General features: G+C 35.7%; 1 protein-coding gene across 1 annotated transcript in view; it reads left to right on the forward strand.

The window, feature by feature from the left end:
- The window catches only part of CDC73 (cell division cycle 73), a 91086-nt gene that overhangs the window by 52906 nt on the left and 13064 nt on the right, over nucleotides 1-25116 (forward strand). Inside the window, exons 11-14 of the mRNA XM_067729780.1 lie at nucleotides 12166-12223; nucleotides 18506-18541; nucleotides 18849-18936; nucleotides 23896-24057. Of these exons, the coding sequence (XP_067585881.1) occupies nucleotides 12166-12223; nucleotides 18506-18541; nucleotides 18849-18936; nucleotides 23896-24057 (344 nt within the window). The remainder of the gene's footprint in view (nucleotides 1-12165; nucleotides 12224-18505; nucleotides 18542-18848; nucleotides 18937-23895; nucleotides 24058-25116) is intronic.

Genomic DNA, 25116 nt, shown 5'->3' on the forward strand with positions numbered 1-25116 from the left:
TTACTTTTTTATTCATGTTGTTAATAGTATCTGAGTGATTATTACATGATCAATCAGGTACAGATTTGTTCAATATGTAATAGGAAAGACAAGTATTATACTATTCATGTATCTATATAAATTCAACTAAATGTCCTTGGTAAAAAGAACAAGGGAGAAAGGGTTGTGGGGAGAACACTTCAACCATGGTGGGTGATTTCTGTTCACTGAGAATGAGCTAATAGCCTTGAGTAATGTGAGGAGGGGAACATGAATCTGGTTTTCCCTACATTAGTCTCCATTCCTGTTTGTGCTTTAGTCTGACTCTTTAGCCCCTAAATGCAAGCCATTTATTTCACCTGAAGAACTAGCTATCTTTTTCCAGTGCTGGAGAAAAATCTTAATGTTTTGGATTAGGTGTAATTTCCAACGTACTACTCTGAAAAATTCCATTTGACACAGTTATTTAGATACCAATTTTAATTTTATTGAGATCAATCAGCAATTTTGCGTAGCAGTGTTTGCTTGGAGTTTATATCTCTTGACTGTTTTGACTCAAAATCAGATGACATCTTTTTCATTGCATAAAGGATTTGGACAAATAGCATATTTTTGGCTATTTAATATTAGTAGTTTTCCATTTTTGAAAAAAAAATTATTGTGTTTATTAAGAATGTGGCATTTTCCTTTGAAGTTAATATAAGATTTATGAACCAGTTTTGCTTTTCGTTGAACTCAAAGCAGGAATTAGCTGATTGCAAATTAGCAATCTCAGAATGACCACAAGTGTCAGTGTTTGCCTGCCTTACTCTTTCCTTCAGTTTTCACAAGCTTGTGCTGCAGTTTCTCATATTGTTTAAGAATTTCTTTAGACTTGAAAGCAGAGCTAAATTTAAAGTCTCTTTCAAAACTAACTGTAGACACCTTTATCTGGTTTAATTCATACAAACTGTTAATGATCCTAAGGGAAAATGTAAGCATCTAAAATCAGCAGTAATTTGGCAAGTACTTTAATAGTAAAGGCAGGGACTTCGCTGTGGTTCAGTGGTTAAGAATCCGCCTGCCAATGCAGGGGACTTGGGTTCAAGCCCTGGTCTGGGAAGATCCCACATGCTGTGGAGCAACTAAGCCCGTGCGCCACAGCTACTGAGCCTGCGCTCTAGAGCCTGCGAGCCACAACTACTGAGCCCACGTGCCACAACTACTGAAGCCCGTGCGCCTAGGGCCCGTGCTCCGCAACAAGAGAAGCCACGGTGATGAGAAGCCCGTGCACTGCAACGAAGAGCAGCCCCTGCTCGCCGCAACTAGAGGAAGCCTGCGTGCAGCAATGAAGACCCAACGCAGCCAATAAATTAATTAATTTAAAAAAAATAGTAAAGGCACACTTCAGAGATATTTGGGGTTCAATTCCAGACCACTGTAATAAGTGAAATCGCAATAAAGTGAGTCACATGCATTTTGTTTCCCAGTGCATAGAAAAGTTATGTTTACAGTATACTTTGTGCAATAATAGCATTATGTCTAAAAAAAATAATGTACATCTCTTAATTTAAAAATGCTAAAACCATGATCTGACAACATGGGGTTGCCATAAACCTTCAATTTGTAAAAAAATGTATCTGCAAAGTGCAATAAAACGAGGTATGCCTTTTTGCTTGTATATTCTTTGGGTTTTTTTTTGTTTTTTTACGGTACGCAGGCCCCTTCCGCTGCGGAGCATAGGCTCTGGACGCGGAGGCCCAGGGGCCATGGCCCACGGGCCCAGCCGCTCTGCGGCATGTGGGATCCTCCCAGACCGGGGCACGAACCCGTGTCCCCTGCATCAGCAGGCAGACTCTCAACCACTGTGCCACCAGGGAAGCCCCTGTTCTTTGGTTTCTCAGTAGCATAGCTGTTTCTTTTTAGCACGAATCAACTAGAATCTTTCAGTTGTTGTTTGACACACATGGAATAGTCTTAGAGGTTAGAGCTGGGGTTATCAATGAAGGCAGTACTGGGCTTGATACTACTTTTCTAGGAGGTGTTCTAGAAGTTTACGAGGGAAGGTGTGTTTGGCTGACAAAATAATTGAAGGGCATTTAGTGAGTGTGGCCAGGGAAGGTAGTCTATAGTGTGGGAGACAATCTTTGAAAACAGCAAGGCCTTCTGAGTGTCTCAGAGTGTGTGTGTGTGTGTGTGTGTGTGTGTGTGTGTGTGTGTGTGTGTGTGTGTGTGTGTTCTTTAAATGAATCTAAAGCATAATTGTAATACAGAGTATATTGCTAGGATATTGGTTTCCATTAAAAATTTTACATACATAGGTTAATGTTACCTGTGCATTTAATTTTAAATTGTTAGAGGGGTCAGTGTAAAATATTTCTTACATAGAGTTGTGAAGCCTACTAGGTCTGCACCTTTAAATTGTTTCAGGCGTCTTACTCCTGACTCCCTGCTCCCCAGCACATGAGTATTTAAAAATATTAACACTATTAATTCATTACGAAGTGTGACCGTTTGTAAATTCAGGTAGATATAATATGTTAGAACTTACAAGTGCACTAAAACTTCACAAAGAAGCATAGTTACTCAAATATAAATTATTAATATTGAAAAATGCTTCTTATTTAATAGCTTTAGTAGATAAGGAAGGAATGCAAAAGACAGAAGTAACTAAATAGAATGTTTTCTCCAAAGGGCCTCTTTGAGATGACCTGGGAACATTGAGTATACTTGATTCTAAATTCATGGACGTAACGTAGCTGTCTTCAGAATGATTGTTTATGGTCTGGTTGGCAATAGGGACTTTAGTATAAAGAAACTTTGCAAAGTTTTCAAAACTTTGCAAAAGAGACAGGCAAAGGTTATAGGATTAGGAAGGGGTAAGGGTTGACTTTAGGGTTTGATTTCTTCCCCTCCCTAATTTCTTAGAGGATGCCCAACGGATTCACTTACTTTCAGCAAATACATTAAGCATATACACAAATTACAGGAGCATATGAGATACTGCATCATTAGCTTCCTTTTTTTCAAGAGATTTCTAGACTTGATGGGTACACAAATCATTATAAAGATGGCACAGATAACTAGAAGTAAATGTTATATAGTTATTTACAGTTTTTCCCTTCAGGTAGAGTTTGTCTTGTACAATTCACTGTGGTCTCACTCAGTTTCACTGCTTTGATACTTTTGATCTTCCCAATTGGAGTTGGTTTTTTTTTTTTTTGGAGTTGGTTTTTTTAAAAAAAATAAATTTATTTTATTTTATTTATCTTTGGCTGCATGGGGTCTTTGTTGCTGCGCGTGGGCTCCCTCTAGTTGTGGCGAGCAGAGGTTATTCTTCGTTGCGGTGCACGGGCTTCTTATTGCGGTGGCTTCTCTTGTGGAGCACAGGCTCTATGCGCGCGGGCTTCAGTAGTTGTGGCATATGGGCTCAGTAGTTGTGGCTCGCGGGGCTTTAGAGCGCAGGCTCAGTAGTTGTGGTACATGGGTTTAGTTGCTCCGAGGCATGTCGGATGTTCCCGGACCAGGGCACGAACTGTGTCCCCCTGCATTGGCAGGCGGATTCTTAACCACTGTGCCACCAGGGAAGCCCTGTAGTTGGTTTTATGTTACATTTTTATCTGTTTAATTTTTATGTATTTCTAATATTTTATTCCCTTTTAATAAATAAAAAGAGGGCTCACAGATAATACAGTCCCTGAGTTTTAGTGAACTAAAATTTTAAAAATGAAAATTTATATATTTCTGTTTGTACCCTCCATTTTTTTAGTGTCTCCCTGATTACTTATTAATTAACATATTGAGTATGTTTCTTTTTCATAAATATCCTCATAGTAGACTTTGAGTTTTATCTGTATTTCCTCTGTAACTTTTCACAGAATTTGTATTTATTAACATCTCTGGAATTTATAATGTTTCACGACATTTCAGTTGCCTGTCTCAGTATGTGTGATTTCAGATAGTTAAGTATGTACAGGTCTCTGTTTTATTTTAGCTTCCTCAGTCAGTTTCTTGAATCATTAAATGGTAAAACATTGAATATTTTCTTTTAAAGCTTACAATATTGTTATTTCCCTTTCTACCTGTATTGCCAGTAGCTATAATCTTTGGTTCCCAAAACAATGAAATTAATATAATTCCAAACGTGTAACCTTCGATAGAGGGAGCTGGTCAGGAGAATATTATTTATTCACACGAAACAAAAGAAGAGCAAATTTATAAGCTATAGAGCAAAATTATGAGCTGTATGCGTTTGAAGAAACATTGAATTATGTCTTCAAACTTAATCAGTTAATTGGACCCTTCGGGTTGTACTGTAATGGCATTGTTCCTATTGAAAAGGTATTACTTACATTAGAATAATGGAATTTCAGAGCAGAATTGGACCTTTGAGGTCATCTAAAAATCTAGTTTCCTCATTTTACAGGCAAGGTAACTAAGACCCTGAGAGGTTGTGATTTTTCTCAAAGGTCTACTCTTAATGTGGCAGGGCCAAAGCGAGAACCTAGAGCTCAAGACTTGTAAATCAAGCTTTTTTTTTTTTTTTTGCACTGATTTATTCTGTCTCTAGTTAACATCAGTGTATTTGTTTTTAGTCCATGGATCCATAAGCTACACAAATGAGCCTGTGGACCTTCTACCTTACCCGTATCCCTCTGCCACTATAAAAACAATTCTGCCAGTTTTAAGTGAGAATGATAATGCTTTTATTAAAACTCAGTGAGAAAGAATTGTTCATTTGTACCAGAAAGTATGTGATCATTATAGACTTTGGTGTTAAAGGAGATCAATACACATGCTTTGGTTTGTTTCTAATTGCAGTGCTGTGATTAACATTTCATCTACATTCATGTGGATGTAATTTTTTAATCTACAGATAAACAATTTTTAAAAACCTGACATTTTCCCAGTATGAAAGAATACCTCTTTAAAGATTTTGTGTTCTGTCTCACTCTCGTTTCCTCTCTTTTGATCCAAATTTTTATTGCTGTATTAGTTTGGGTTCTCCAGAGGAACAATCAATAGGATAGATAGATCGATCATAAGGAATTGGCACATGTGCTTAGGGAGACTAAAAAGTCCCAGAATTTACAGTCATCAGGCTGGTGACCCAGGGAAGCTGATGGGATGGTATAGCTTCAGTCTGAGCCTGAAGGACTGAGAGCCAGGAGGGCCGCTGGTGTAAGCTCCCGTCTGAGGCTGAGGCAGGAGAATACCCATGTCCCAGCTTGACCACTGCCAGGCAGAGTGAATTCTCTTTTATTTTGCCTTTTTGTTCTGTTCAGCCCTTCAGTGGATTGGATGAGTCCCATCTCCTTTGGGGAGGGCAATCTCCTTTACTCAGTCTGCTGACTGAAATGTTAATCTTATCTAGAAACATCTTCACAGACACATCCAGAATAATATTATAACCAAATGTCTGGGATATTAATTCCTTATCAAATAAATGATTTGCAAGTATTTCCTCCCATTCTTTGGGTTGACTTCTCACTCTGTTGATAGTGTCCTTTGATGCATAAAAGCTTTTAATTTTGATGAAGTCCAGTTTACCTTTTTCTTTTGTTTCCTGTACTTTTTGGTATCATATCCGTGAATCTGATGTCAAATCTAATGTCATGAGGCTTTTACTCTTTGATTTTTTCTATAAGTCTTAAAGTTTCAGCTCTTAAATTTAGGCTTCTGATCCATTTTGAGTTAATTTTTGTATATGATATAAGATAATGGTCCAACTTCATTCTTTTGCATGTGCATATCCAGTTTTCCCAGCATCATTTGTTGAAAAGACTGTCCTTTCCCCATTGCATGGACTTAGCACTTTTCATGTATGTGAAAGTTTATTTCTGGGCTGTCTTATTCCATTGGTGTATAGGTCTGTCTTTATGCCCTACTACAGTGTTTTGATTACTGTACCTCTGTAGTAAGGTTTGAAATCTGGAAGTTTTAGTCCTCCAACTTTTTTCTTTTTCAAAATTAGTTTGCCTCCTTGGGGTTCCTTGAGATTCTGTATAAATTCTAGGATGAGTTTTTCTTTCTGCAAAAACACCTTTGGGATTTTGACAGGGATTGTGTTAAATCTGTAGATTGCATTGGGTAGTATTGAAATCTTAATATAGTTAATTCTAGCAGTCCATGAACATAGATGTCTTTCCATTTATTTATGGCTTTAATTTCTTTCAGCAACACTTTGTAATTTGCAGTGTACAAGTTTTTTTGCTTCTTGGTTAAATTTATTCTGGAGTATTTGATTTTTTAAAAGCCATTACAAATGGGGTTGTTTCCTTCGTTTCTTTTTTAGATTGCTCGTTGGTAGCGTATAGAAGCGCAGTGGGTTTTTGTGTGTTGATTTTGCGCCCTGCAGTTTTGCTGAAATAGTTGATTAATTGTGGTAGGGCATCTGTTCCCTGCACAACCTCCCCACCCCGGGAATCTTTAGGTTTCTACATATACATCTTGTCATCTGCAAAGAGATACTTTTATCAATTCCTTTCAGATTTTGGATGTCTTTTATTTCTTTTTTTGACTAATGGCTCTGGCTAGAACTTCAGGTACTATGTTGAGTAGAAGTGGGGAAAGTGGACATCTTGTTCCTGATCTTAGGGGAAAAGGTTTCAGTCTTTCATCATTGTGTATGGTGTTAACCGTGGATTTTTCATATATATACACACATATATATATAGCCTTTATGATGTTGAGGAAGTTTCCTTCTGTTCCTGGTTTGTTGAGGGGTTTTAATTTTTAAATCATGGAAGAATGTTGACTTTTGTCAAATGCTGTTTCTGCATTAATTGAGATGATCATGAAGTTTTATCATGAGCTTATTTTCCCTTCGTTCTGTTGGTGTGATTTATTACACTGATTAAGTTCCATATGTTGAGCCATCCTTGTATTCCAGGAATAAATCCCATTTGGTCATGGCGTATAATCTTTTCAGTATGCTGCTGAATTTGGTTTGCTAGTTCTTTTCTTATCTTTGTATAGAGAATGTCTCTTTATGGAAAGAAGATGGTTTAACAGTTATTAGGCTCTTTATTTTGGGCAGTGAGCTGGACACACAGACATACATACACACTTACAGACAAATACACACATATACACTTACAGACAAATACACATATATGCACATTATGAATAATTAAATACATATGTAATTATATTTCTAATTTTTCAACTTCTCTTCATTTATTCAGTCACTGGCTTCCTCCGTTAGATTGCCAATCTCATAAGGGCAGGGACCACGTGGCTTCTGTTTATACTGCTGCATTCCCAGTTTCTTGTTTGGTACTTGATGCTCTCGGTGAAAGTATGTGGAATGAATAAATAAATTTTGTTTCAGTAATCTTCTGTGATATTTTTACCATCTTCATTTAACAGATTAAAGCAGTTTAACCAGTATAACACTAGTGAATCAGTAATGCTAAGGTATGGATTTGTTTTAATTAATTACTTAATGTATATTTATTAAGCATATATACCATGCATCAGGCTCTCTATAACAGGCATTGGACATGTGATGGACAGTCCCTGACCTCAAGTAATTGATGGTCTGGTTGTAAGAAGTAGACAAGTAGTTATATAGCATAATGAGAAATTTGATAGAGGTATCAAATCTATATATTTAACAGGCATACCTCGTTTTATTATACTACGTGCTTTGCTTTTTTTTTTTTTTAAATAAATTGAAGGTGTGGCAACCCTCCTTGTCAGAGGATGGCTAGCATTTTTAAACAATAAAGTTTTTTTTAATTAAGGCATGTACATTTTTTAAAGTCATAATGCTATTGCACACTTAATAGACTACAGTATAGTGTCAACATAACTTTTATATGCACTGGGAAACCAAAAAATTTTGTGACTCACTTTATTGTGATATTAGTTTACTGCAGTAGTATGGAACCAAACCTGCAGTATCTCTGAGATATGCCTGTATAGATATACTATACTATATTTTAGAAATGTGTCAGCTGTTTTCTGTATTGGCAAACATTGTATACATATGCCCCCAGGTTATGACAAGTCTACTTAAAATTTGTGTTGAAGTGTTTTGTTCCTGAAACCCGTAGTGCTTTTCAGCCTCATTGTGATTTGCTCAGAGTTGCAGTTTCCTTTTTGTACATAGTTTTTCCAAAATACTTGAAGACTCACTCAGTGAACTTAAAAATTCAGTTGCTGAAAGAAAAAAATCCTGATACTTGAGAATTCTGAATATCAAATCCAGATTTCATGGGAATGAGTTACTTTTTAAAAAGAAAAAACATGCAACTGTAAATTAGTATTTGTTTACTTTTTAAAACATATTACTTTTCCTCTCATAAGTACAGTAGTCAAAGAGGTAGATTATAAACTCCTAGAATCTGCATATATATTCTGTATGTTTTCCTCATTAAGCAATTTCAGTATTTCATTAAGTTTCATATAAATAGCAATTTTCAAAATTAAAATAGTATATTTTGCATACTGATACTTGTAACAAATATTCTTTCTTATGATATTTTATATTATGGTTTTATTTTCTACTTGTTTAAACAGCAAATACCACTGTTCTGTCTCCCAATACCAGAAGATTTTAGGTTATCTCATTTGCTAAAAGAAGGCAAGGAAGGACTGTAAACAGTTTACTTTGTTTTTGTCTTGTTACATTTTGCAAATATGATTCTATCACTATTTCCCCCATCCCTTTTTATCAGTTACTTCTTTTCCAGAATGCCTCAAGTCTTAGTGAAATTGTAATGATTCTGACTTTTTAAGAGAAAGCAGGTTTTCCTCTCCAGTTGGCACAACTTGTCAGCTCTTTTAGTTGTTTTTGTGCTGTTACTTTTCTTTTCCCAGCTGAGTAGTATTTTCCCCCCAATCCAGATATCTTTAAAAATATAGAACTGTCGGTTTACTCCATGATACTGCCAATTATTATTTCTGTTTCTTAATATATGCCAGATATACCACTATGTAGCCTTTGAAAAACTATTTCACCTCTGTCTCTTCATCTTTAGAGTAAAGGGTGCTGGGATTGGACTATATGGTTTCTGAGGTCCTTTATGCAATGACTTACACAAATTTATTTCAAAATAATGCAGGTCAGAGTAGAATGAGCTTTTAGCTCTTAGTATTGGCTAGGGCGTCCTAGAAATGGCCATGAACTAACGACGTGATTAGTGAAGGTCTCCCGGTTTTCATTCCAGGAGCCCACAGCCTACTGAAGTGTCATAGCTGTGTATGATTGTGTGCGTTTGAGCTTATTTGTGTGTGTTTACTTCAGAATTAAGCGAAGTTATACCATAGTGACTTTTGGCAACTCAGAATTTTCAGTGAATCTGAGAAAACAAAATTAGATAACACTCTTCTGGTTGCAATTAACAGATTCTGCTCAACTAGTTAAGACAAAAATTGTTTGTGTGGGGTGCATAGAATGAGATGAGGGATTTTAATGGCTCTTAGAATCAAGAAGAGTTAGCAGGAGAATAGGTCTTACAGGCCAGATATTATGAGGGATATTGTATTCCATGTGTTTTCTTGTATGCTGGTAATGTTGCAAGAAGGGGGACCCCTTCCAGGGCCCGAGAGTGGGCTCTTGTCTAACACTTGGAAATGAATTGTCTGAGGAGACACGCGTGCTGACAAAGCAAGAGACTTTATTGGGAAGGGGCGTCCTGGCGGAGAGCAGGAGGGTAAGGTGACCCAGGAGGACTGCTCTCCCACGTGGCTTACAGTTTCAGGCTTTATGGTGATGGGATTAGTTTCCAGGTTGTCTCTGGCCAATCATTCTGACACAGGGTCCTTTCTCGTGGCACGTGGAACCGCTCAGCCAAGATGGATTCCAGTGAGGAGGATTCTGGGAGGTTGGTAGGACATGTGGACTGGCATCTCTGTCCTTTTGACCTTTCCCATATTCTTCCGGTTGGTGGTGTCTTGTTAGTTCCGTGTTCCTTACAGGATCTTCTGTCATAAAATAACTCATGTAGATTGTTACTGTCCTTGCCTGGCCAGGGTGGGTGGTTTCAGTCAGTGTTTTCCTTAACAGTAACTTCATTATGTCCTTCTGCAGTTGGGTTTTCTCCATGGGTCAAAAGACACGGTTATCTGTAATTTTAGACTTAACCTCCTTATAGCCTTGTGACTGGCGAGCTCCAATTTATAAAACACATATCAAAGAAGAACTCTCAGTAGACCTAGCCCAGGACATATGTCTTGCCCAGTGACCAGGAACCAGGGGATTATTGCCAAAAGGAATGATTTGGAACGGGAAGGGGTCATCAAGCAAAGATTGCTTACTTGGTAAACATAAAATGCCCATTATTGATATTTAAAGGGGTCTAGTTTTGAAGACAGAAATACTTAAGGGTAATAATTTGTAATGGAAAAGACTTTTCTTTTCCATTCTAGTACTGTATTCTAGTGATTTTGATCTAAGTCTACTCTATTCAGGTGAAGAGGGCTTTGATTTGGATTCAACCAGCCTTATAGTCAAATGCAGACAGAAAGAGGTCTCCATATGTGTGTGCTCATTGTTTTTCCTGTCTCATTTCCTTTATTTTTCTTCCTTCTCTGTGTACTTAAACCATACCCAGTGAGTCTGTATTTACATATAAGGATTTAAAAGTAATATGGTTAAAGCTTAATCTTGTTATTTTATTATATAATGTCTAGTTAATTTCTATTTAATGATTATCCCTTGGCTTCTGATTTTTAAAAGTCTAGACTCAGTTCAATATGACACACATTTGTTGAGTGTTCTAGGTACTAGATTTACAAAGAGGAGTAAAAGCCGTTGTGTCCCCTAACATGAACTTAGAGAAAAATATAAATCAGAAATTTCAGCATGTTAAATGAAGTTAAATGTTTAATATGCTCTCCACCTTAATAATAACTCACTTTCTTTACATTTAAAATTTTACTTGAATATAATTTACTTGTAGTGTAATGACCATATCATTAGTAAGCTTGACAAATTTTCACAAACTTAACACATCCATGAAACCAGCATCCAGAGTGACTCAGTTTCAACCACACAATGTATAACTAAATGCATAACAGTGAAAATATTGGAAAAGGATGTTCTGCTGTCTTCGGGTACCTTTTTTCCCCAAAAAGTTTTTGCTAGTTGCCTCTGCTGCTATTATTTTTTGCAGTAAAGAATGGTTTCTTTGGCTTTTTAACTGAATGCCAGGAATCCCACCGAATTCCAAGTGAAATACATTCTCTGTGTTGGTACTAATTTTTATAATCATTAAAAAAAAAAAGATGCTTTGGGATAGCTTATCATTCCAAATGATTTTACCATTCCAAATTTTTGAAGAAAATGTAATATGATTAAAATTAACATTGTTTAGCAGGACTTCTTTAGAAATGTTTCTGTGGTTGTAGTAGTGATTTTTATTATTATGGATTTATGTAACTTCCATGATATTTATCAAATTTCCTTCACTTGAATACAACTAGAATAAAATCTCCATGAGTTACTAGTTGTTTTTGAAATTTACACTTGTAGCTTTCTATAAAGAAAAATGGTTTAATGAAGAATTTAGTGTGAATATGATTGAAACTATTGCACTAAATATATAGATAACTTTTGAAGTATCTTAAGCATTTCAGAGGCATTTATTCTTGAGTATATAATTGATGTACTTCAATACATAGCATATTTCCTTGTATATATTACATGCTTAGTAATTAGTTGAGATTTGTTATTCAGTTTTTAAGATATTTTCAACTACTCTTAAATGTAACAAATCTCATCTTTATAAATGGATTATTTCCCCTGAATATTTTAAAACGCATTTAATTTGAAATATTTGCATTTTTTTAAATGAACTCAAGGTAACACTTTCATCTTTCACATGTGAGATTATGTATCATTTATTCATTTTGAGACTCTTTAAGGGAAAAAAAGATTGACTTGATTTTTAAACTGGTAACGACATTTCTGAGAATATTATAATTGCCAGCAATTAAGCAAATCATTGAGTATTTGAAAAATACTGCCTACTTACAATAACTACTGAATGGTAACAATTTAAATATATTCCCACTAAAAATTTCTCTTACTACTTCACAACCAATAGCATAAAAGATAAGGGGAGGTTTTTCCTTTTTTTTTTTTTTTTTTTTTTTAGTGGAGTGACTGAGAGAGATATGGAATTTCTTTGCAGTAATTAAATGAAAGTGTTTATCATGCAAAGGAACTTTAACATACCCATTTTTATTCTTTTAAAGGAGGGTGCCTCGGCCCGTAAGACGCAGACTCCTGCAGCACAGCCGGTACCAAGACCAGGTAAAAATATAAAACTTTTTGATTTTTTCTATAATCATGACAGTGAAAAATTTTGATAATGTATAATGCTTTGAAGGAATTGAAATTTTATGTAAAATACTTCAAAACTAGTATAAGAACATTTACTTGAGTAAATAGGTATAGTTGAAGAGTTAAAGAAAATTTTCAAGAAAAGGTTTTTAAGATTTTAAAAACATGTTTTGAAAAGCTATTTATTATGTACCCATTCCCCCATCAAATTCCTTGTTTGAATTCCATGATAGTATGGTGGATGTGATTTTTGTTTTCTCCTACAGAAGCATAGAACCATAATTTTAATAGACTGATAAGCAGCTTTGATGTTTAGATTTTCAGATATCTGTGTTATTGAGCATATTAGGTTCCATAATCATTTTTTAAAATATGTATGTTAATAAGCAAGGGTAGTATTGAAGTTACTGGGTTGGCCAAAAAGTTTGTTCGGGTTTTTGTAACATCTTATGGAAGAAACTGAACGAACTTTTTGGCAACCCAGTATGTTAGCAGTATTTTCTTTTCCTCTTCCTAGTACCTAAAAAGATTGATCTTTATAAATGCATGTAGATATGAACGCTATATTCATTTTAGGTGTTTTGGGTTTGATTTTAGTGTTCATTTGTTTTATTTTTACATTTAGCATAGTATCAGTGCTGTTAAAAGTGGCTATGAAGAAAATGAAAAGAATTGAAAAGGCACAGTCAGGAATTTGACTGGGTGATCTTCCTTTTCAGTTTGTTAGTGTCAGTAGTGCAGATTTGTATATCTTTTTATTCATAGTACATTCGCACATAGGCTAATTCTAAAATTATGTAGATTACAGGTATTCAAATTTCTGGAAGCACTTTAAAAGCATGATGTTAAGAGGTTTATATTGGGATGGTTTTGTAGGCTCTTTCACTGTGTCTTGGATCCATAAACCTGGGTCTTGACATGACTAGTATTTACTTTTTTTTTAAATGACGGGTTTGTTTGAAATCTTTGTTAAATTTGGAGCACATTGGATGTAATTTCTTTCAGATGACAGGACCATGGCACTATTTTTCAGTAGAGAAGACCATACCAAAAGCTGTTAATGAGAATATAAGGAAGAGCAATTAAATTTAATAAATATTATTTGAATGCCTTCCATGTACTCAGTGCCAGAAACTAGGAGAAGCTAAAGGAGCTCTTTTCAGGAATGAAGAAAAAAGTCAAGGAAATAAGAATGGGCAGACTGAGTTGGACCCAAGGAATATAGCCTGCAAAGTAGAGGAATATTGTGAAGGCAGTTGAATGATAGATACAGAATTATTTGTTTTCCCTTGGAAGGGGGGGATGGCAGGCTGTAGTTGGTCAGACTAAAGAAGATCACATGAGAAATTCAGAAATGGTATAAAAAGGAAGAAATCACCACCTGAGGATTCTAACTCTGTTTTGTGCTGTGTGATAAATAACTGTCTCCATTTCACATTTTCTCAAAATCATTAGGCAGACAAAGGAAAGGGGTAGGGGTGGCACTAATACCTGAGTAAACCCGTTTGTTCAAATGTGCCATGTAATAAAGCAAAGGGAGCTGGGTTCTACCAGCTAGTTAGTTATTTGGTCCTGGGGAAGGTCACATGTGAGGTAAGGAGCTGTGGGTCTTTTCAGCTCCTAATATTCCATCTTTCTTTTTCGATTGTTCTGCCATGGTGATTAAAATGGTTGAAATTAATCTTATCTAATGTCTCATAACAAATACTCTGACGCCCATCCATGTGAGGTCTCCTCTTCTTTTACTCACTGATTGATTCCCATAGGTCCACAATCCCTACCCACCATTCCAAAAGCAGTGATTTATTATTTTATAAGTTTTTAATACTCATTTGTCAGTAAGACCTGAGTTGAGTGGGTGTTAGCAGTTTGTCATCTTTGTCTTGATCAGTGAATTTTTGTTTTGCAGATTGTTAAATGTATTTGCTTATTGGGTGATGCCCAATTTTGAAGGCATATTGTGCAATATATGGCATGTTCACCTGGATTATCTTTTTTAAATTGAAAAATAAAAGAAAACCACACAAAACATTTCTGGCAATGTAACGTTATACATGAGACAGCATAGATACATACTGTTATTTGTTAGGTAGAGTTTGAATTATTTGGAAATAGGGGACTGAACTACCTATTCTTTTTTCCTTCAGTGAAGGAACTCAAGGATGGTGTTCCTTTTTTTTTTTTTTTTGGCTGTGCTGCAAGGCATGTGGGATTTTAGTTCCCTGACCAGGGATTGAACCCGCACCCCCTGTATTGGAAGGCGGATTCTTAACCACTGGACCACCAGGGAAGTCCCATGGTGTTCCATTTTTGATCATTTTTTCTTATTTATTCTTTCATCAAATATTTATTTAGCACTAATTGTGCCAGGCAAGTCCCTGGGTCAATTTAATATTTTAAAGTGTTTACAATTATTCCCAACTTCTAAACATTCATTTAGGGAATATAACTAACAAGAGGCACATGCCTTCCAGTGAATTAAGAAACACAAGCCTTTGATAAGCTACAGTCCTGGAACTTAATGTTGTTTCCTTTTATAGCCACATGAATCTCTTGCACATATCCCTGCTCTTGCTGCCTCTTTCTAATGCGTGTACATCACATACTTCACTTCTCCATCTTTCATTCTTTACTTCTGTTTCATAGGTCTTCTGAAATGGGTAGGTGAGTACCCATGACTCTGTAACTCTAGTTTATCTGCTTACTGCTCATGTGAGATTGAGAGAGAGAGTTAGCCCTGTTCAGTGATCCACTTTGTAACCTAGGTGTTGGTTGGATTACCCCATTCCATAGTTTTAAATCTATGTGCTGATGATTTTCAAACTTCTGTCCCTAATTCTTCCTACCTCTGGTATCATCTGTTAACTGTTTAACATTTGGATGTGCTGTAGGCATCTTAAAACTGATTAAACCTTAAAACCTTTGCTCTTTGATATTTTTCCCAAGATGTCTTACTTCACATTCTTCTGCTTCTTCATGAATAAATGACACTGCTATCAACTCTGTTTCTTAAGTCCAAGACTTAGGAGTTACTCTTTATTTTTCACATTTGCTTATTCCTCTCATCTAATATGTCAGTGAGTTCTGTCAAATTTACCTTTTCTGTATTTCAGATTTATCTATTCTCTGTATCTCCACTGCCACAACTTAAGTCTAAGCCACCAGCATTTCTGTAGACTAGTGCATCTTAAAGTATTGTTATTAGTCCATTACCTGTTTAGTTCTGGTCCCTAACAAGATACAGATAGGAATTGAGGGTACAGTACTGGCACAACATCCAGGTGCATGGCCAGTTTTCTACCTGTTCATTGTTACTGTATTTTATTTAGTTGACCTTGGAAAGTTTACAGAAAAACCTTATGCTTAACCGCACATAATTTGGGTAGCACCACTATAGAATATCGGTGATAGTCCTAACTGAGCTTCCTGCTTTCACGGTTGTCCCTCTTATTTTTATTTTTTTTGCGGTCCGCGGGCCTCTCACTGTTGTGGCCTCTCCCGTTGCGGAGCACAGGCTCGGGACACGCAGGCTCAGCGGCCATGGCTCACAGGCCCAGCTGCTCCGCGGCATGCGGGATCCTCCCGGACCGGGGCACAAACCCGTGTCCCCTGCATCGGCAAGCGGACTCTCAACCACTGTGCCACCAGGGAAGCCCCATGGTTGTCCCCCTTTTGATCCCTTATCTAAATTTATTGTTTTTCCCTTACAGAAGGTGTGATGTGAAAATCAAATTATGTCACTTTCTGGCTTAAAAATTACAGGGTTTTCCAGTGGCACTTAAATAACAAACTTAACGTTGCCTAGAAAGCCATACATAAAGTGGCTCCTATGTGTATTTTTAACCTCATCTCCTGCCACTCTTCCTTTTGTCCCCATGGTCTGTCTGCACATTTGCAGTTCCATAAGCATGACAGTTTCTTCCTGCCTTTGGCATTTGCCCACATTCCTACCTCTTACCAAGACTGTTCTTTCACTTGTTCTTTGCAAGTTGGCTCTTTTTTGTCCTTCAAACCTCAGCTTAAATGCCATTTTCTTTGAGAGGCTTTTTCTAAGCATTTTGTCTAAAGGACACTTTAATATCAGTGTATATTCTCTTTGCTCCTTAATATTATGTATTCAAATTTGTTTATATGTGTTTGTTTGCCTATTTGTTATGGTCTGGTTCCCCTATTTTACTGAAAAGTCTTTGAGGGCAGGGATTATTTCTGTTTTATTTATCATCATAAAAATAAGAACCTAGCAGAGTGCCTTGTACATAGGCTGTGAATAAATATTTAAGTAAAGAATATTAATTATATTTGAAATCAAGCATAGTAACAGTAGTTGCCTCTTCTCAGCTTGTAAACAATTGGTCATTGCGTTTGCGGAAGGCAGTGGTAGTGGTAGAGGCACAAGCAGCAGTAGCAGTTTACGTCAGCGGGGGCCACGAGGTTCAGTGAATGGTAAATATGCCCAGGGCCCAGGACCTGGACAACTTGCCTTGATGTTTTTAAGACTCTTAAAACAGAATCAAGATGTAGAAATTGTTATCTCTGATTTATGGTTGGGGACAACTGAAGCTGAGCGGCATTCATCTTAGCGTGCTGGGGTAATTTGCCTGTGAAGCGGCACAGTGGGGATAGAATCGAGATCATCCGAGTACAGGCTCTTGCTCTCCATCACTCTCCTTGTGGACTCGTATTATTCTGCTCTTTGCTCCCCCATCCTTTAAATCAAGCTTATCCTTAGCATGTTCATCTTCATGTCCCTGTCTTGGTCCTTAATTGTATTTGTTTTTTTACTAAACACCTAAAGTTTATTTTTAATATGTGAGCTTTTATACTTTGTGTTTTTGCTACATTAAGTCTTCTCAGCCTTGATTTGAGAGAATCTTTTCCTGTATTCCAGGGTCCATTGTGGGTTCCCTTAGCAAATCAGTGGTACTTCAGTTGAAGATTTCTTTGTTCTCCTTAGTCAATTCAGCAGCTCCCGTCTACAGTTTATCCATCTCTCTGTCCATCCCATCATTCCTGTATCCCGCCAGCAAATTCAAAGTATTTATTGAGATTGTATTACATTCCAGATGACACTATCTAGCTGTATCCATGTATACATGTCAGATGTATCCATGAGTACTATTTCTAAAAATAATTTAAGAAAGTTTTAGTATTTTTTTCTCAGGAAGAAGAAAGATGAGAACACCATAATAAATATGTGTGTGAACTTGTATTTGTATATATCCTTCTCTGCTTTCTGTGGCTAGAAGAATCATACTTGTGGACTACATAATATTTTCTCACAATGAAATAGCTATATAAAGGAGTACAAAGTATTAGTTAAAATTTAGCATTTTACTGCTTTTAAAATGGAACATATTCCAAAGATGTGTGTGCTTTCCTTTAAAAGTGGTATCTCTAAGAACTAATGTTGAATTAGAATTTTAAATTGTTGAATTTTTTTGTGTGTGATTTAAAAAAATTAATTGTAGCACAGCACATGGCATGTAGAAGGCAGTCAATAAAAATTTATTGTATGAATAAATACTGAAAATTGAACATACATCACTTTTTATTGTAAAATATGTTAATCTTGAACTAGGCTGATATTGCCATTATTATGCCAACAAATATTTTTGTGTATTATAAAGTCCATTGTATATACAAATAATGAAAAGATACAAATATTCATGTTTTTATAACATGTATTCAAAATTATTGATAATACGGGCAATTCCAGAATAAAGACCTTTACATGACTCATTGCCTATAATGTTTTCTTCTGCTAATAAAAACCCAAAAAATTTTAAAAAGAGAGAAAAAGGTAAATATTTTAGGTCTTAGTCCCCAGTAATGTCTTTGTTTTTCCTCCACAGCGGTTAAGTACATTTCCCTCTCCCAGCCCTTCCCCCAGAGTTAGATGCTCTTGTAGTACTCTGTTTTTGCATTTATTACAGTATAATCAGTTAATTCAGAAGTTATTTATTTGCTTCCTTTTCTAGATCCAAGCATCCATGAATGTAGATACTCAGTGCCTACCAATGCCCATGTATCCCCTTTCCTTGTGACCACTGATTGTTGAAGTGCTAAGGCACTGTAGTGGTTTTGTGAAGCAGAGAAATAACTTAATATTATTTAAGAAGATTGCAATACATTTAAAAATTCTACAACTAGTCATATATAAATACAGATATTTTAGGCCTTATTTACTTTGTAGGTTTGAAAATAAGAATGTGATTTTCATAACAACATTTTGAATTTTTTTCTTTCTTACAGTTTCTCAAGCCAGACCTCCCCCAAATCAGAAGAAAGGTAAGGTTGTGCCTGTGACTCTAAACTTACTTTAAAAAAGTAAACGTGAGTAAGCTAGCTTACAAAATCAGGGCTGATTGCATGCTTGTGCATTTATACCAAATGTTTGTGTTTGGTGTCTGTTCTGAGTAGTCAGTGCTCAAGTCATCCTGATCATTAAATATTCTGAGTATCACTGCTGACTAAAATATTTTTTAGCTCAAAAGAGTTAAAATTACAAATTTACAAACTTTTAACTTATAATTAGGAAAGTAACTATAATTCCTTTGAATAACATATTTGCTCCTTTAAAATTTTGTCCTTATAGGATCTCGAACACCCATTATCATAATTCCTGCAGCTACCACCTCTTTAATAACCATGCTTAATGCAAAGGACCTTCTACAGGACCTGAAGTAAGTAATTTCTTAAACTGTTCTTTTCATAGGACATGGAACTATTGTTGAGAATTAGTGTTACTAATGCAGTATTTATTTTGAGAAAGCAAAAATTCAGTTTCAGTGCTATAGGCTTTACAGATAGTCTCAAATATAAATTTCAAAACAGTATATTCTTTTATATCAATACTGTGGGGAAAATTATAGAAACTCTGACTAAAGTTTTAACGAAGAAGGTATTATTGTATTAATTTTTAACGTGAATTATTTTGCTCCAGCTGAAGAGCTTGAAGAGGTTCTAAAACAAATTCAGGTTGTCTTCTCCTCACTTCCAAATTCTGGTTAAAGAACCAAAAAAGTAATATGAACGTTAAATAATTAGATGTATATACCTCCTAGAGGGAGGAGGAGGGACCATACTTTCTTAACCTAGACATCAGTAAAAGATAGTTGAAGAAGTGAAGAGGAAATCTATATCCTGTGTTAAAATTTCCAGATGCTTAACTTTCTCAGTAAAATAACGATGACGATTCTTAAAAAAGAAACAAAACAACCTCACCTCCAAAAAGAAAATCATGCTGCTTCTAAATAACTTATGACTAATTAAAAATGAGTAACAAAATAAGTTGTAATACTTGCTGATTCCAGGTTTTACCAAATGCAGAATTGAATTTTGAGTGCCTGTGACTTAAATAGCTGTATAAAAACCTAAGTAACTGGCACATACAAGTGTATTCATATAGTGTTTTTTCTTTAGTACTTTTGAGTGAAATTTTCAGTGAACCTTTCCCTAATAACAATGTGGAAAGAAGGAATTTTTAGGTTTTATATTTTTATATTTTATTAGGCTTTTTTTGTGAAGTTTAGTATTCCGACAGTGTTGTGGATTACTCAGATAATCTACAGTCTGCAGTTCCTCAAGTAATCTACAGTTGGATGAATATGAAATATAATTATTTTGGCCCATCTCTTTAAATAGATCTGATAATATAAAATATTATTTTATAATAAAGATAGCAAGTAGTGCATGGAAATCACAAACTAAATTTTAGCATCTTTCTCTTTAGCCTTACTACAGAGAAGCCAAACAATTTAACAAGACTACCTTCTTTGGATAGATCATGCCTAATTTTTCTCCTCAGTTTAAAACACTCCCTTCATTGTTTAACACCTCATTGCAGCTGACATCTCCCCTGCAGCTTGAGTCAGCTGGAGGCTTTGCTATGTAATTAATGCATAATTGAAACCTCCTCCACACAATTATAGTACTGGCTGTAACCCATAGCTCATGTTGGCATAGATTCTGTTTGGTTTCATGTAAAATTGAGGATTCTTCAGTTTTCTAGCCCTTCAATTAAGTAAATGAAACGAAATAAAATAAAACCTGCCTTCACCTTTAACATTTTAAATAACAAAATTAAGGTTGTATTATGGAAATATGAAAAAGCACATTTTACATTTTAAAACATGATCTTGAGAGAAGTTTCACTGGGACCATAAGTTTATTTAAAATAAACTGATTGGATGGCACTTGTGACTCTGGCCACGATGGTCCTCTCACAGGGCAGAGTTCCAAAGAGGAAAGATTGCACGGAGAGAGTGCTCCAGAGGTAGGCAGAGGGTTCCCCTTGCATTAGTCAAATACTGTTCAGCACACACATGTGAGGGAACCACTTAAGGCCTGGGGAAGAGCAGGCAGAACGCTTACTGGAGCTTACACTGGACCATAAATAGTTCGTGTTCCCTGCTGCCACATGCAGTGCAGAATGATTCAACCACTCTGGAAAACCATAGAGGAGTTAATTCTTTTCTTATTACATTGAAGGTATTATTGCACTACCTTCTAGCTTCCTTTGTTGATGATGAAGAGGTCAGCTGTGGTAATCAGTCCTTTTAAAGAAATGTGCTTTGTCTTATTATTTTAAAGATCATTTTAAATTTGTTTATCTGGTGTACCTAGGTGTAGATTTCTTATATATCCCACCTTGGGATTCAGAATTGAATCTATGGATTTGTGTTTTTCATCAGTTTGGGAAGTCTTGGCTCTTATCTCTTTAGATATTACCTGTGTGTTCTCCCTTCATCTCCCCTTTTTTCTTTCTTTCTGGGATTTAAATGAGACATACTTTAATACTTTCTCATTTCATCATCCATGTCTCTTAAACAGTTCTACTTTCCATCTGTTGCTCTGTCACCTGCATTCTTGATCATTTCTGTAGGTATAACTTGTAGTTTGTTTCTTTGACCATCCCCTAGTCTAGTCATTCCATTTTAAAATTCAGATATCTTATTTTTTCTATTTTAGTGGTCCTGTTTAGTTCTTTTTCAAATCTTTGGTCTCTCTCTCTTTTTTAAAAATAATTTCTTTTTCCCTGTACGTATTTGTAGGCTTGTTTTACAGGTTTGGTCTTTGATAGCTGCATCACTGGAAGTCCTTACTAATCATTTTCTTTTGATTATTGTTTCATTCATTATACCTCATTTCCTTGTGTGTTTAGTTTTGGTTTTTTTTAATATTCATTTAATGGTTTTCATTTAGTAATTTCTGTTCATTTTCCTTGGAATTTTTTTCTTGTGGAAATTCTTTGAGTTCCAGAATGAAGATTTGTGTTTGTGTCTGCTAAGCACCTGGGAGCATAGCCAATCTAACATTGCTTTAAGTTAAATTCTCAGTTTGAGGTTTAACATTCAGAAATTATTGTTAATTCCCCCCCACCCCCACCCCGATTTCAGCTTCTTTTATTTAGGAGAAAGGAACTATATATTTTTTTTTAAGATTTTTTTTTTTGATGTGGACCATTTTTAAAGTCTTTATTGAATTTGTTACAGTATTGCTTCTGTTTTATGTTTTGGTTTTTTGGCCCTGAGGCATGTGGGATCTTAGCTGTCCAACCAGGGATCAAACCTGCAACCCCTGCATTGGAAGGTGAAGTCTTAACCACCACTGGACCACCAGGGAATTCCTGAAAACTATATTTTTAATCTGTGACATATCCATAAAATTGTTCTGTTTTTCAAAATAACGTAAACTTAAAATCTGGAACTTAACCTCAGTATATCAACTCATTTGCATTTTATACTAAGAAAATTATTTTACTAGAACTGTTCTTGTTTAAACAGTAATGACTTTAATCATATCACCCATACTCCTTCACCCTCATAGAATGCAAAGTGGAATAAATAAATTGCAAATATTGGATGAGTCAGTGGATATCAAAATATTTCTCCAGATCACAAATATCCATCCAATCAGTTGTGTATCATTGCTGGTTGTATTCATTAGAGCACTTTTTGTTGTAAGTATTAAAAACCAACTCAAAGTAGCCTTATCAAAAAATAATTTATTAGCTCAATATAACTAGTCCTAGCTTCTGACACAGCTGGACTCAGTGCTAAATGAAGTGATCAGGAGTTAGTCTCTCTGTCTCTTAAGCAGGTTCTCCTGCTTCAGGGGCAAAGATGACCATCAGAAACTCCAGGTTACCAAAAATGCCAGGATTAAGTCTTATCTGCCTGGCTTGTATAACACATTTATTTCTGAACCAGTCACTGTGGTCAGGGTTGTTAACTCTTGCTTTAACTCCAAGTGAGGTCCAATTTGCAATTCCGAGATTTGATTATTCTTGCACTTGTCAGGGTGTTGGTTAGGGCTGGGGTGGACATGGGGGGCAGGAAAACGGGTGGGCAGTGGGTTTATTTCTAGTTTACATTATTTATATTATACTGAACTTAACCCCCAGAGTCCTAGCTTTATGTAAGAAGGAACTTCTGTTAGATTCTCTACCTTGAGCAGAATATGGGCCTTGTTTCCTCTTCCAGGAGTCTAGTGAAATATAGTGTCAATAAAAGACAAAGCTTAAGTTTAATTAGTTTGCCAGTGCCTTCCGTGGATGGAAAGAAGTCTGCAGTGTTATTCTAACCTCTTTGAGTTCCCTACTTTACTCAGTCTTTGGCCCAAGAGTTCTTTACTTCTTGCTAGCTAGCTCAGAGATGCCTTTAGAATGTTCTTTATACTTTATCCCACTTTGGAAAACTTTCTGACAGTTTCTTTTAAAGTTAAACATACCCAATGATCCAACAGTTCCACTCATAGGTATTTATATAAGAGAAGTGAAAACATATGTCCACAAAAAGACTTATACCAGAGTATTTATAGTAGTTTTATTTGTAATAACCGCAATTTAGGAACCACCCAAATGTACCACAGGAGAATGTATAAACAAATTGTGGCATATTCATACAATAGAATCTTATTCAGCAGTAAAAAAGAATTCATTGCTAGTTCACTACCAATATACCCCTCAGCATGGATGAATATCAGAAACATTAAATTGAATGAAAGAAGCTGGGCAAAGAAGAGTACAATTCTGTACGATTCCGCATATATGAATTCGTAGGACAGGCAAAACTCATCTGTGGTGATGGAAAGCAGAATTGTATGGTTTCCTGTTGGGGGAGGAGGATGGGGATTTACTGAAAGGTACAAGAGGAAACTTTTCTGGTCTGTTGCACATGTTCTGTATCCTGATGGGAGTGGTGGCTACCATGTGGAAAGGGGTGTTTGCTGATGCTCCTGGGTAGACTGAGTCATCTAGCTAGCCACGTCAACTCCATTTCAAGTGACCTTTGAGTTATAGTAAAATTTGCCTCTTACTAGCATTTGAGAAATCAAGGATTAGTATGGTTGTTTAATCTTGAGGAATACTAAATGCTAGATGAAGGAATATAAATTGGGTGTCTGTGTGTGAGACTGACACACACACATACTGACTTCTGGCCTAAGTGAGCTTGAGTTCTACTTGGCATGGGAAGTAAAGACCCATACTCTTCAAGCATTATGATCTGTACATGCGGAGTGGGTTTATATCAAAAAATAATGTTTTTGGTTTAAAACTATCATTGTTTAAAAAATCATTTCAAAATACGATTTCTTTTCTTTTTAACGATTCCTGTGGAATCATTTCTGTTTTTTGAAAGGTTTGTCCCATCAGATGAAAAGAAGAAACAAGGCTGCCAACGAGAAAATGAAACTCTAATACAGAGAAGAAAAGACCAGATGCAACCAGGGGGCACTGCAATTAGTGTCACAGTTCCTTACAGAGTAGTAGACCAGCCCCTTAAACTAATGCCTCAAGACTGGTAAATTAATCTGTATTTTTCACATAGTCATTAAAGTCATTGATTTTTTGTGTAATGAACAAGTATCAAATTTTATCATGAGTTCTAGATAGAACCTATCCTTGAAACCTGTGTTAATGTCTAATTTGGTCATCAGTAATGTTAACATTCTAGTAATACCTAAGTAATATATTTTGGATGTCTAAACTTTATTTTACTTATAAGAAACACAAACTTCTGGAAAACTTGGAGAGTAAAAATTCTTTCCACTTGTCCATTTATTCTGGATCAGCTTTTAGAACAAAATTTTCAAATAGACTAATGTTGTAGAGGGCCTATGTTTTAGATTTTTGATTTGGAGAATTCAAATTTTTTAGTAAGAAGTGATAAGTGAAAGCATTGTTACTTTTATTGTAAGGAAATAATTTAACAAAAATAATAACATCACCCCGGTTCAGCTCTTTTATTGCATTAAAATGTCCTTTAATAAAATATTAAGCTATTGGTTTGGCCAAAAAGTTCGTTCATGTTTTCCTGTAAGATGTTACGGAAAACCCAAACGAACTTTTTGGCCAACCCAATCTTTGTAATATAAAGTGCGTATAAATTCAGATACATGAATTACCTTAAATTGTTTAATTAATCTAAGCCAGAGTAAAAATACAAAGTCTAAGTGTGCATCTCTCTGATATAGAGAGTGTAACACATTGATGCATTAGCTGAAATTTACCTTTGAAGTACTTATTAGTCTTCAGATGTTAGGAAGTCAAGCCATCGAGAATATTAGTATGTTAAAAATTTACTAAAGAATCAAGGGTTCTTGTATTAGAATTCTCCTTTAGTACCTAACAGAAATACTTTGAGTTATATATGAGGTCCTAGCCATTGGTGTCATAACCTAGGGATAACATTTTCCTTACCTTTCTTCTGTTCTCTGTTAATTGTCCTCTCAGGAGTTCACTGGGAATAGTATTTTTATTATCCAGCTCACCTGCTAACCCTATGAGACACGCTAGGATCTAGGGGACCTCTGTCTAGCAAATCCTCTTTACTTTGGCAGGTACCTTGGACCTTCAACTA

Source organism: Pseudorca crassidens, chromosome 2 (genome assembly GCF_039906515.1).
Source record: "Pseudorca crassidens isolate mPseCra1 chromosome 2, mPseCra1.hap1, whole genome shotgun sequence".
NCBI lineage: Eukaryota > Metazoa > Chordata > Mammalia > Artiodactyla > Delphinidae > Pseudorca > Pseudorca crassidens.